The 14,481-nt window shown below is 45.9% G+C and overlaps 1 protein-coding gene across 1 annotated transcript; it reads right to left on the bottom strand.

The window, feature by feature from the left end:
- Nucleotides 1–767: 767 nt before the first annotated feature.
- Nucleotides 768–5,586, bottom strand: CCNB1 (cyclin B1). The gene is made up of 9 exons (XM_032765008.2): nt 5,385–5,586; nt 4,837–4,992; nt 4,648–4,758; nt 4,035–4,217; nt 3,246–3,404; nt 2,507–2,743; nt 1,917–2,057; nt 1,455–1,565; nt 768–1,077 (listed from the first exon to the last, which is right to left on the bottom strand). The coding sequence occupies exons 1-9, from the start codon at nt 5,403–5,405 to the stop codon at nt 967–969; spliced, it is 1,230 nt and encodes a 409-aa protein (XP_032620899.1). The 5' UTR covers nt 5,406–5,586; the 3' UTR covers nt 768–966.
- Between the last annotated feature and the right edge of the window lie 8,895 nt (nt 5,587–14,481).

Below are 14,481 nucleotides of genomic sequence, written 5' to 3'. Positions count from 1 at the left end.
GATACTAAATCTTAGATGTTATCAAGGTTTGGCTGTCAGCAGGATATTTAGATCTGACCTCCTTGGGAACTGGTGAACCAAGTGGTTAGTAACTTGAGAGTGCAAGTATTATAGCAGTGAACTATACAACTAATGGATGTAACAAGTCCTCCACATCAGGTAGTTTGCTAGTAAGCTAGTTGCCAGCTATGTCCATTACAACTCTGAATGGATTTATGGTGGACCATGAGGCCACTTTTAATATTCCAAGATAGGAGTAGCAGGCACAATGTCATCTCTTTGTAAGAGACACCAGTTAGACTGAGACAGGCACCTGCCAATACTGTATCTCCTGTGGAGAGATTAAATTTTTACATTGCCAGCTGAGGGCTACAGTGTATTGTTCACCTCCCCAGGCCATCATTGCTCAAGGCTGAGCCACCCACTGCACTTTAGGTTAGAGGGGAAAAAATGACTAGAGAAGCTGGACACCTGTAGTAAATTATACTCTCCCAGTGTTCTTAAAGATAAACCTATAGCTTGGTGTTAGCAAAGCTGCACCACACTTTTACAGTGCAATATAACATTTCTGCAGCTATGATGGGAGAGCTGCCCTTGCTCTGACAAATACAGTTGGTACATGTGGGATCTGTTTTGCTATTGACACTGTCTCTGACACTATAAGGGCCCATTGATCCTCTGCTCTTAGTGCAAACAAACACCTGCCCCCCCGAGCACGCTAGGTAAATGTACTAGAGCTACAAGGTGGGTGAGAATAAGCAATCAGCCTCTTATTTTAAGATTTGTCACTGGAAAGTGATCATACCTTGGACATCATGACAGGAAACATGATTAGAGTAAGAAGCATAAAGTGCTTTATTAAAAGCTTTAGGTCAAGGACAAGATTATATACACACAAAAAACACATACAATGGCACATGGTGCCAACTTTAATCTAATTCTGCTAGTTTTAGCTAAAAAAAAAAGTTATGCCACTTTTGAGACAGGCTTAGCCAGATCCTGTATGACTGTAGAGTTTAGCTGTGGAAGAGTGCTAATCTTAGCATTTTTGCTGCTGGCATATTTGTTCTTGACTGTCTGAAATAAGAAAAAATGGAGGTTAAATCTTGCATATTATAAATTCCATGTGTTTGGGGGGGGGGGGGGGGGGGCGCGCTCAGTTTCTAGACATTGGACAAGAGCTGAAAATTGGTCCGCTTGTGCCATGACAGGCCTATGAACAGCTAATATTCAAAACCCACATTTAAGCAAGCTTTTCCGTGAGCTCATACCAGAGACTGTCCACATGAGGCAGGTAGACCTGAGTGTCTGTATTTACCAGTTAAGCTTCATTAGCAGCCAAGTTTAACAGTGAGCAGTTTGTTGGGTTAAGTGTTATGTGGCGCCAAGTGTTCTGTATTACTTTGTTCCCACCTTCACCATACCCATCCTGTAAAGGAAAACAGGTTCCTTACCATGTGTTTTGTAAGGCCCCGGTTAACTAGGATCACATTCTTTGCCATATGTTGCATGACAGGGTGAAGCGCACTCTCAGTGTAAGACAGGTAGTGTTGTAAAGTTGGTGTCTAAGACAAGGAAATTAGAGTTATTCAGTAGTTTACACTAATCCTATATTAGCTATCATCTAGAGGCAAAGATCCGCTCCTTGAAGTAGTAAGGAGCATGAGCTACACCTGTGTTCCCTTTCTGGCGTGGGAAGATGTCATGCTTTCCACAAGCCCATCTTATTTAGGTAGAACTTGCTCAGTATTATGCCCAGAGTTCCCATTTTGGGAAATGGAACCGTGGACCCTAGCCACTAAGGTAGGCTGGAGTGTAGTGTAGCTTACTGCAGAATTCAGTGGGGGGGTACTCCTTGTACATTAATTGTACCCATTTGATCAGTTTAGTCTCAAACTAGCAGGCACCAAGCTTACCCACTCTCCACCATCAAGAACCTTTAGAGCCAAGCAAAAAGCAGCTGCAGCAATCTGAGATGGAGGGTAGTGTACCATTTCATAATCCACCAGGGATAATTCCATCAGATATTTGGCTAGGGTGTGCTGTTCTAGGTCCACCTAGAATGAGAATCAAGCATTAGTTGTGTCTCAGTAAGCCCCAATGGGGGAAAACAAATGCATTCTACTTCTTCTTTACATCCCCTGGAATAGGATTGTCCCCAGCCCCATGTCTCTCGTTACATAGCTTATGAGAGTCTTGTCCCATTATTAGTGCACCTATTTTTGCCATCTGTGGGTTCTCCTTTAGACTGTACTAGCAGCAGCTTAGTCAGGTCTGCAAGCAACTCCATTCCCCTGAATACCAACTCCATTCCCCTGAATACCAGTTGTGTTTGTGCATAGCTCTAAAGTGGCAGCTAGCTACCAGCCAAGACAAGAGACTTGCATTTTGGAGAATCTAGTACAGATGGAATTGTCCATTTATGAATACCTTCAGATCTACTTGCAGGTGTGCTAAACTGATATGTTCCCTTTAATAAGGGCTTCAAGAGCCTCATGAATTTTACCTCTCCAATCTTTGATGCCCGCCTTAGAAAGTGCAGTGGCAGAGGGCGACCCAAGGCAAAGTCTAGAGCTTGTAGAATCTTCCTTTCCATTTGTTTGATCTGGGTCTTGGTGTAAGTGTGGTCTGTTACAAAGGCAAAGTCCCCAATTTCAGGAGGATACATTTCCTCGTACTTGCTGGCAATAAACATGGCCGTGACACCAACCAGCTGCAACATTTTCTTGGGCACGCTGTTGTCCTATAGTACGAAAGTGTATAATACAAGAATTACACAAGCCAATAAGTATTTGTCACAGGACAGCTGGCTACCATGCTGTTGAAGTCAGGTTTAAAACTAGAGTCTTTATACTACATTTAGTTTACTGTCAGTCACTGTCACGAACACACAAGTTTCTGGCCAGTTAGGAGATAACTTTAGAGCATTAAAACTCTCTCTAACCATCTATGAAGGGGTTCAGGAAACAAGAACCTTCTAGATTAGATGCAAGAAGGATGATTCGTTTCAAGTACAAAGTTTGTGCTCAAACCTTTAGTGTCATTAAACATGACTGACTGGACTACTTAAGTCTGAATTTTAATTTCAAGATTATTAAAAGCAGTCAGCCTTTGTTATAGTGAGTGCATAACATTAAGTAACATTCAGCATGTGCTGGGTTCAAAAAAGTTTGTCATTTATCTGCTATATACTGGAGAGCAATGGAATCATGGCAAAGGAACAAGGTGCCATGTCATGCCCTTACCTGCAGGAAGCGATCAATGATAGCAGCAGTCATGTACATAGTTTCTGAAAGTAGTCTGAATTTCATCTGAACCTGCACAAGCCAGTCAATTAGGATAGCCCGCATGTTTCCAGTAACTTCCTGGCCTGCCAGGTATTTTGGTCTGACATTTTGTTGCTTCTGCATGGAAGGAATATTTGTTACTACAGCAATTCTTGCATATGAGGAGTATTGGCACTACTACAGACTCTTTAGAAAACTGGAAGTTGCTAGTCTTGACCAACAGAAGTGCAGAGTCTACCTTCTTTGGCCAAGAGATATTTGAAGGCAACAGCTAACAATTACCATGTACTACTTTGCATATAAGAGCTCTAACAGACTCTTAAACACATTAGTGATCACAGAGCTAGTGTGCTAAAAACTACCAGCACTGGCATTTATTCTATTGCAGTGTATTTGTAGCATGTCAGTCACAGGATGAGAGAGAAACATGGGGAGTGAAGGAACCTTTTATTGGACTAAATTTTGTTGGAGAGGGGGAAGAGAGAGAGCGCACGCAGAGCTGTGTGTCTCAGAAGCTTCTCTTACCAAGAGAAGTTGGTCAAAAAGAAGTTATATAACACCTCACCCACCTTGTCCCTAGAAGGTTGTTAGATTAAGCGAAATGCTTGCCTCAAGGAGTTGCTGAGGCTCCTGCACCTTAGGAGTACTACAAGACAAGTCTAGGACTAGAGGTCCAGTTTCCCAAATAGCCATTGCACCAGAGATAATGAGACATACTAGAGTCAGGATAAAGTAGTTCATACCAACCTCAAGATCTCTCAGATAGCCATAGATGTCCTTTACATATTCACTGCAGAGATTTGGGTCAGCACCATCATCTACATCTACATCTTTCACTTCAAGCAAGACATCAGAAAAAGCCTGGCACAGCATCTCCTCTCCTGGCACACATCCAGAGGTCTCCATGGGGCTTGGGGATGGAGACTCCAACTGGGGAGAAAGTTTAAGATTGAGCAACCATAGCTTCTACTGAAGACTCAGGGAGGTAGATTGCCTACACCAGTGGGAGAACCCCTCATATGGGTAGGGTCTACACTGAAGAAGGGCTATAAATGCACCTGAAGCTTTCAAGTGTAGGCAAGCTCTCAGATAAGTCCCCATTCGTGCAGTAGTTTATCTACTACTGATGAGTTAGTCAAATAATCCACTCACAGACTACTACTTGAATCCACCTCTGCTTTTATCCTTCCTCCAGGGAAGGGAGCTTATAGGTGATGGGAGAAGTAGGCTGCACAGGCAGAGGCTCCAAGCCATGCAGGAGTCAGTGAGGTCATGGTAGGTGTGGAGGTGAAGAAGCGTGTTCCTCCTCCAGGCTCAGAGCAGGGCTGCAATGCCCGGGGGACTGGCACCGCACAGATACCTTAGCAGGCTCAGAGATTGGCTTCTGCTCCTTAGTCGGCTCGATCACCTCCGCAGCTCTCGTGGCTTTCCTGGGGAGGGGCTTCACCGCAGCGCTGGGGGGCTTCGTTTCCTGAGGCGAGAGAAGGGGGCGTGAGCGGCCAGGCTCGGGCTGCTCAGGGCTCCGGCGGGGGCAGGCGCCAGGCCTTACCTTTTTGGGAAGCGCTTTGGGTGGCTGCTCGCCCACTTTGTTGCCGATGTCGCCCAGGGCAGTTCTCGGCCTGAGGCCGGGCTTGGCAGCAGCCGCTCCCCGCTTGGCAGCGGCCACATTGCTCTTCACTTGGTTCTCGGCGTTGACTCTGGTGTTCTGCGGAGAAAAGCGCCGGTCAGCGCGGCAGGCCTGGGCAGGAGGGGACACTGGGGCACCTCCGGGCGGCAGCTTGCTCGGGAGCAGCACAGGGCTCCCCCCATCCTCCCAGGCCATGGCTTAGCCCAGGGCGGGGCAACGGCGAGCCTGTTGGCCGGGCTTGCCCGAGCCAGCTCCAGGCGAACTAACACCGGGGTGCCAGGGGGGAATGTCGCTCCTTGCAGCGGGCCCAGGGATGGAGCCGTAGCAGCATCCCGCGTGGAGGCGCATAGGTCCCCGCTTATACAGTCACTATCTGCCCCCCGCCCCGAAGAAGAAAGGGGCGCAGCCACCCATCCCCCCTCCACGGGGAAAGCCCAGCGGGGCCCCGACTCCTTCTTCCCCCTACTTACCCTGCTGATCCGCAGCGCCATGGCCCCCTGGGCCTTCTGCACCACAGAGCCCTGAACTCTGGCCCCGCCGCTGCCGCTTTTGCTGCCTGGCCTTGGGCAAGTGACTATCCCGACAGCTGCTCAGCTCACAAATGCATGATTCCCCAGCAGCTGCCGCCGCAGGTTTAAACCACGCACCGAGCTCCGCTCATTGGCTGCCCCCTTGTCTTCTCTCGATCCTCATTGGCCGCTCCTCGTTCCACCCCGAATGCGTTTCCGTGGAGACCAGGCGCTGATTCCTCAAGATGTTCGAAAAGGGGGCGGGAGGGGGTGTTTGTACCACGTGACACCTTGTTGCAGTTATAATTTCATCTCTTGGGGCTGCGTATGTTGGAGCCTGAGGGTGGGAAGTGGAGCCTGCCTATATCTGTGGCTGACAGTCTTTCAGTGGTCCTGTACTGTGTCCATTCTCATTCATTAACCCAGGAATTCTTAAAAGTAAGCTTCGTCTTGGGGAAGCATGATAAAGGGTATTGCACTCAGAGGCACTGTGTGAAAGGGGTCACCAGGATGAAAATTTGAGAACCAGTGAGTTAGACATTAGCTGCATTTTACTTTTATTTTCTTATGAATTGTATGCCTCACTACTTGAGTCACTTGAAACCTATCTTTCTGTAGTTGATAAACGTTTTACTATTTTATCTAAATCAGCGTGTTTGAATTGAAGTGTTTGAGAAAATCCATTTGAGAATTTAGGATTTGTGCACATCACGTTCTATTAATAAAATTGCAGATTTTATATGAGCTTGTATCGGGTCCAGGAGAGGACTTGGCAATACAAGGCATACACTTCCGGGAGAAAGTCTGGGAGTGGTAACTCAGGGCATGGCTGTACCACAAACTTAAGTTGACCTATGTTAGGTCGATTTACAAGCACCACAGTAATTACTGTGTTTTTCATGCCCATGCTGCCATCCTCAGCAGGAGTGCTTCCACCAACCTAAGAGGGGCAGTGGGGGGCGGGGCTAAGAGCTTGGCTACCATGGAGCTTTCAGCTCCGCAAGCAGTTACCTGCTGAGAGTCCAGTTAGGTGTCAGGGGGGCAGCAGGGCTCCCTGTGGTTTGCCGGGAGTCTGAGTAGCAGCCTAGCTCGGAGTCTGGTGAGAAGTCAGGCTCTAGCTGGAATCCCCCCCCCCTCGGGGTGATAGGTGTAGTTGTGAGCCAGGCATGGGGTTCACAGCAAGGAGCCTACTAGCCTTTCTTGAGAAGAATGTCAGTCAGCAACAGATGTAACACACTGTCTACATGGACACTGTCACCCTAACTACACCAATATAAGCCCTAAGCAATGTAAAAGGCACCCCAACTTGGAAAATTGAGGGGACACATCATCAGTCCAGACTGTACCCTGAGTAATGTCACAGTGGGCTGCAGCGCCAGGGGGAGTCAGTTAGTGTGTGAGCTATGTGGGTGTGGAGTGGGAACACAGAGGGTGGCCCAAAGGAAACTACAATGGGAAATTGATGATGGGTTGTGTGGAGAAGGAAGAGTGGGAAAACTGGAACAGCTCTGGAGGTTTGATGGGAATAGAGGGAGTCAGGTGGAAAAGGAGCCTAGGAGTAAGAGTGAACCAACAGCGATGCAAGAGAGGTGAGCTAGATGACAGAGATAAGGTGCCACCAGGCTGCAGATAGCTGAGTCAGGATTGGTAAAGGTGCTGGAAGGCTTAGGCCTTGGCTACACTTGCAAGTTGCAGCGCTGGTGAGGGGGTTACAGCGCTGCAACTTACTTGGTGTCCACACTTACAAAGCTCAGTCAGCCAGCGCTGCAACTCCCTGTCTGCAGCGCTGGCTGTACTCCTGGTCTGCTATGGGTGTAGCAAATCCAGCGCTGGTGATGCAGCGCTGGTCATCAGGTGTGGACACTCACCAGCGCTGTAATTGGCCTCCAGGGTATTAGGAGGTATCCCAGCATACCTTTTCAGCCCCTCTGGTCATCCCGTTCAACCCACTGCCCTGGGCTCAGATGCCGCCCTTTAAATGCCCGGGAATTTTAAAAAATCCCCTTCCTGTTTGCTCAGTAAGGCATGGAGTACAATCAATCAATCAATCAGTGACATGCCTCCACGCCCCAACGACCCAGCTGGAGCACTGCTGAGCTGCAGGATTCATCAGTGTTGGGTGAGGAAGCTGTGCAGGCACAGCTGCGCTCCAGCCATAGAATTATGATACTACGGCCAGATATCAAAGTCAATGCAATTACAGGGCTATGACCGGGACGCGGTGCAGTGCAGGGTTAAGGTAAAGGAGCTGCGGAGTGCCTACTGCAAAGCCACGTCAGGGAAACCACCGCTCAGGGTGCTGCCCCACGACCTGCCGTTTTTACAGGACTGGAATGCGATACTTGATGTAACCCCACTGCCAATCGCGAGGATCACGATGGACAGTTCAAGAGCTGGAGAGGAGGGGAGGGTGTAAGGAACCCGGAGTAGGCTATGAGGTTTTGGAGACTCCCAGGAGTCATGCAGCCAGGAGCTATTTCCAGCCAGGAAAGAAGCTCCAGTCGCAGCCGCTGGGACTGTAGTGAGGAACCAGCAGAGGAGCCTGGTTCCCGGTAAGAAGCTTTATTGTAAGGATGGAAATGTTTTGGGGAGGGGGCTATGGCTGCCTGCAAGCATGCCTACGATGTGAAATAGCTCATTGATTTGTCTATCACGTCGCGGTTATTCCTGCTCTGTATCTCTTCAAAAGTTTCAGCCAGAGCACATGCAATGCGCTTTCCAAGTTTATAGGGAGAGCACCTTGGTCCTTGTCCAGTCAGGCTAACACGTCCGCACCATTGTGCCGTGAGGGGTGGGGGACCATTGCTACACAGCAAGCTGCGTAGGGACCAGGGCGGAATCCACATAGGGTTAGAGACCCTTCCCGCCTTCCCAGGTGACCCGGAGCAGTGAGATATCGGGTAGGTTAAAATTCTGTGGGAAAATGCAGGATACTGTTAAGCTGCTATTTCCCTGTACTGCTGCTTTGCTTCCCCCAAGTCACAGAAAGCCCATGGATTCCAGAGTTCAAGCACGCCCCCCTTCCCAGGTGAGCGCGTATAGCAAGATGGGCTCTGAGTAACCTGCTGTGGGTGAGGGTTCAGTGCTATTTCCTGTAGCTGCTCTTTGCCGCAAGTACACCGAAACCCATTGATCCCAGAGTCAAGCAGCTCCCCTTCCCAGGTGAGAGCGTGTGGGGAAACTTTCACTTATTTCCTCTCTGCAGCCTTGCCAAACCTCTCTTGCTATGCTCCAATGTGTTAAATGATTGCTAGAAATAGTCTTAAAAACATACAGGTTGTGTAAAAGTTTATTCTCTCGGTTTTTTTTAAAGTGTGACCTTGGATACTGCTCCATCAGCGCAGACTTCTGAAAAACTACAGAACTTAAGAAAAAAAACCAAGAAGAATAAGGAGGAGCTGGTGACAGCAGTTATTGAATCTGTATTCATAGATAATAAAAGTTGCAAGACTGGAGGGGAAAAGGAAGCAGGAAAAGGAACAGGCTGCCAAGAGAAAGGAATTGGCTACCAAGAGAAGCACAGATCAGCTGCTAAGCATTCCCCCCATGGAACGCCACACAGACCTCATGCCAGGTCAATGCTAGCATGCAGGCAGAGCACTACTGTTGCCTTCCTCCGCCAATCCCAAAGCTCAACCCATTGTGCCCACTGTTTCCCAAAACACCTTCTCCAGCATCCTGGTTCTTACCACCACAGCTGCCCCAACACCCATACATTCACCTAACAGCCCTGAAACTACGACCTTACCCCTATGCAAACAACCCCCATCACCATGCAGCATTAATCCTGAAGTGCAGCAGGCATTGCACAGCACTCAAAGGAAGGACATATTCAAACCTCTGACTTTACTGCCTCATCACCCTACTTCCCCTGCCTTGTTTTATGTACTGTATTTTTAATAAAAGGATTTCTTGTCTTTTAAAAGTTTTTATTATTACAAGAAAGTGTAAACATACTTGTACCCACAAGTGAAAAATAGGCACTGCAAATCATTGCAACCACTGCACTTACTCCTTGTGGAAGGCACACCAACATGACTGTGTGGCTTTCAGCTCAAATTGCTCCTTTAAGGATCCCTAATCCTTGAGCACTGTGCTGGGCCTCTCTGAGCCCTGCTCTCTGGCTGTGCAAATTGAGCCTCCAGGCGTTGAACCTCGGAGGTCCATTCGTCACTGAAGGTTTCACCCTTCCCTTCACAAATCTTATGGAGGATACAGCACGCGGTATAATCGCTGGGATGCTGCTTTCCCCACTTAGCTTCCCATAAACAGAGTTCTCCAGCGCCCCTTTAAACGGCCAAAGCACACTCACAAAATCATTCTGCACCGGCTAGCCTGTAGTTGAACTGGTTCCTTGCTCCTGTCCAAGCTTCCCTGTATACAGTTTCATGAGCCAAGGCATTAACGGGTAAAACGGGTCTCCAAGGGTCACAATGGCATTTTGATGTCCCCCACCTGTGATCTTCCTGTCTGTGAAAAAATGTCCCTGCCTGCAGCTTCCTGAACATGCCACTGTTCCGAAAGATGCGTGCATCATGCACCTTCCGGCCACTCCTGTGTAAATGTCAGTTGAAACGCCCACGGTTGATCACAAGTGCCTGGAGAACCATAGAGAATACCCCTTCCAAACGTACTCGGTGCAGGTGGGGTGTGCCAGAATAGGAATATGCGTCCCACTATTGCCCTCCACAGTTAGGGAAAGCCCATTTGTGCAAAGCCATCCAGAATGTCTTGCACATTCCCAGAGTCAACGGTTCTTCTTAGCAGGATGCGCATTAATGGCCTGCAAACTGGCATCACCACTATTTCCAACGGTCGACTTTCCCACTCCAAACTGCGTTTGCGACCAATCGGTAGCTGTCTGGAGTTGCCAGCTTCCAGGCTGCAATAGCCACCCGCTTCTCCACTGACAGGGCAGCTCTCAGTCTCATGTCCTTGCGCTGCAGGGTTGGGCGAGCTCAGCACACAGTCCATGAAAGTGGCTTTTCTCATCCTAAAGTTCTGCAGCCACTGATCATCATCCAGACTGTGATGACGATGGATCCCACCACTCAGTGCTTGTTTCCGACCCAAAGGGGGCGTTCCACGTGCTGAGCACGTCCGTTACTGCCACAAGCAATTTAGTATCAGGTGCATCAGCTGAATCTATTTCATCATCTGAGCTTCCTCACTGTCACTTTGAGCATAAGGAATAGCTCAACTCCAGACGTGATGTGCTGCAACATTCATCAGCAAAATCCTGAGCAGCTCGGGCTCCATTTCTTACTGAAATCCGCAGCAGTCACAGTGGCACCAAACGGCTGAAAAGGGAAGCGATGCACCACGGGTCATTGGAACAGGAAGCGGAATGACCCGCACCCTTCCGTCCCCTTCCCATAACCCACAGCGCCAAAAGGGGACGAGGTGCTCTGTGGGATAGCTGCCCACAATGCACCACTCACAACAGCGCTGCAAATGCTGCAAGTGTGGACACACTGCAGCGCTGGCCCTACACAACTGTACGACCACAGCTTTAACTACCAGCGCTGCAAAAATGTAAGTGTAGCCATACCCTTAGTGGCAACCCCCAGAAGTAGTTTAAAAAGGGGCAGAGGGCTGGATGGGCTATGGAGTCTGCTTGTTTTGCTTGCACAGTACCCTGGTCTTTAACCTATGGACAACTCTACGTGTGAGGGAGCCCGTCAATGAGCCATCGAACTGCCTACCATCAGCAGCATCCCTTGCACTGTTCTCCCATTCCAATGCAGGGGAAAGAGAACAGATAGCTTGATGATGCGCTATCCCAATACATGTAATGCTGTACATCACTATTTTCAGTTTATCTTGCTCTTACTGGTTGGACTGTTTTCCACTGTTATATTATGCACATCTGTGGAAAAATTGGCAAATTATTTTTATAATTTTCAATAGAAAAAATAAATGTATTTTTCTGATCAGCTCTAATAATTAACTTGTGATTCCCCAATGACAGGATAGAGCACAATGAATACAAAGTCTTACAGAAGTTGCCTGAGAGGTAAGGAGTTGGGGAATCTCTGACTTTCACTTACTCCCAAAGCGAAACTCTCCTGCAGAAGTCCTGCCCAACCACTGACAGGGCAAAGTTTGCCTCTAGAGCAAGCTGCAGGTTTTTGCAGAATAATATTAGAGAGAGGAAAAATCCTGGAGGGTAACTGATCATCACTGTGTCTCACAGAACAGAGGAGGAACCCACTGCCTGCACTGGCACAGGCTACCACAAAACATGTAAAGATAATATACTTTTTCAGAAGAGGGGCATCTTCCCACCACATTAATTTTGTGGTATAGGGATATGTACAAAAATATGCAGTAGTGTTTTAATTTTCACATGCTACAACCAATTTTAGATCAAAAAGCAATATGCATTGTGAGTTATGATGGATTTCCATTAAAAGCTGTATTTTAAGAAGAAAGTCTCTATGTCAAAGTCAGTAAGATGGTATCAGACACCTACTAAAACAGCAAATTTTTACACTTTACAAAGGTCAGTATGTTTCTTCTAAACTTGTAAGAGTTAAGTATACATTACAAGCAGTAGTAAAGCTCATGATTAATACACCATAGTGCTGTAATATTGACTAATATGAGCAGTAGCAGTCTGTGTTCATCTTCTGCACCATGAGAATGTTGCAAAAGGTAAAACTGAATCTTCTATAGTATTTCAAATCTGCTCATTTATACATTTGAGATGAAAAAAATCTTTCAAAAAATTGCACAAGTCAAGATGCAGTACACAACAAACATTCAAAAAAAAATTTCTTGGCTACACTATACATATAGATTACTTGCTGCCACATATACAAATGAGATAGTTGCTGTTTCAAAGATGAAACTGATTTAGAACATACCATGAAACACTATCTACCTGTACACAAATTAAATTACTAGACCAGGAACTTGTCTGCGTTGAAAAACTATCAAGTTCTGCTTGATGGTGCAGTGAAACCTGAATTCTTTGCTTAAAAATATGGTTATAGCCTGAAAAGGGTTTCTATGGAAGCAGCAGAATGTCTTTCTTTGACTCTTATCGTGATGGGCAATAAAGGTGGAGTTTCTTATTGTTAGCCTAAAACAACTGAAGGGCCCTCTTAATGCTTATTAAGATGCAGGGTAATATGTTTGAAAGCCTGATAGCTGGTCCTATTGTAGGCTAGAGTGAGCCTAGGCTACACCAGCGTCACGTAACATTTTAAATGCGCTTGCCTAGGTCTTAGGCCTTATCTAGACAATAAGGTGTGATGTTAGCATGTCTAGACAAGACCTTAATATGCATTAAGAGGTCTTTTCAATTGTTGATAACGAACGAAAAAAAATAATCATACCTTTTTGCCTAGCAGTACATGCCAGTGGCTTCCTGCTCAGGTTGGTCAGTTTACAGTCACAACTGTCAGTACTGCAACTCAAACTTGACCATGATGTGTAAAGGTGGTTCCACTCATTTTGTTTGAAAGACCTGTTCAACAGTTTGTCACCACATTACTCTCCTCCTCTGATAGTCAGGTTTAAGTTGCATGATAGCTGTGAACATATAAGGCTACTAGTTCCATAGCTGGCCAGAGCCATCCAGAAAAAACTGAACAATGAAAAAATGAAAATCAAAGCAGAAAAAAATCCCCTTTGCACATTGAATTTGTGTTAGGATCTGCAAGTTAGTGGCTCTCTTTCTAGCTCACACACCAGCAATAAAATAAATGCAATCAGAACATTACATCAACAGAACTTCTAGTCAGAAGACCATCCTGATCACACTTCCAGGGCTGTACTGGTTCTGTAGCGCTTACAGAAGTAAAAACTTAAAAGTTGCAAACACAACTGAATACAGACACAAGATTGGTTGAGTAAGGAAGATGCCATTTTTACAGACTTTTTTTTCTGGCCACAACTACACTTTAAAAAAATCAGTCCAGTGGCCATACAAATGATTCTAATTCAGCACTAGTGGAAGAGAAGGGAATGGTATGGAACGTCCTTGTTTAAACACATATATACTGGAAATTAATACAGAAGGCAAGAAAAATTCTGATCACAAAAGAAGTTGGTTTGCTAAATGATATTTTAAATTATATTGTTAAATCTGATATGATACAGTAGTTACTAGGTCATTGAATGTTAAATTCCATCAACACTAATTGAGGTCTTTCATAATTAAAATATAAGAATTCAAGTACCTTCCCCAAACTGTATAAAGAGGACAAGTTTTGTGCCACAATAAAAATTGTGAGCAAATATGTGGAATAAATGATGAAAGAACTACTCAGTTACATTAAGTTAAGCATTGCATTATGCTATTGCTGAATTTGAAGGACACATTTAAGTGTTATTAATATAGGAAGAGGAAAAGCATGAGTGTCGCACAGGGAAATAAACTGATAGCTTTAAGGAAGTCTGTCTCCAACAACACAGTAAAAAACAGGTGCTCACTTAACTACTGCAGATTATCTTATTACCAGGCTTTTGCTCACAAAATAGCGAGTAAGGCTTTTCTTCTGTTGTGTGTATACATTGGCTAAAGTAAATATTTTTCACTTAAATTTACACATTTTGTATTATCTCGTAAAGCCCCAGACTATTAATATGGATTACAGGGACATTTTACTTAATACTATATTGTACAATGGTACAGTTTACATAACTAAATCTGTTTTAACAAGTCATAATATACTAAATCCAGTCTATGGGTAAGTTTTTTGAACTAGATGACAGACTTAGGGTAGGCTCCATTACCTAGCCACAATAGAAAGCAGTGTTTTTTTGTCTAGACATGGTACATGATCAGTTGTATGGAAAGATGCCATTCAGCTTCTCCTGAATAATGTGAGCTTCTTCGTACCTATTCCAAAGAGTCCTCCATGATAAACAAGGTACTGAAGAGTTCACTACCAGCTCATTCAGCTGCTCCTCCTCCCTCCTTGTGAATTAACTTTGACTATGAAATAGCTCTTTGCACAATACTGAGATAGTCTACAATTTTCTATTGAATGCCACAGAACTTACATATATCAATTGCATGAAAGTCCACAATTAGTTACTCTGTCAA

The sequence above is a fragment of the Chelonoidis abingdonii genome, chromosome 6 (assembly GCF_003597395.2).
Source record: "Chelonoidis abingdonii isolate Lonesome George chromosome 6, CheloAbing_2.0, whole genome shotgun sequence".
Classification (NCBI taxonomy): Eukaryota; Metazoa; Chordata; order Testudines; family Testudinidae; genus Chelonoidis; species Chelonoidis abingdonii.
The sequence above is the reverse complement of the archived record's forward strand: the minus strand, read 5'-3'. Positions and strand labels throughout refer to the sequence as shown.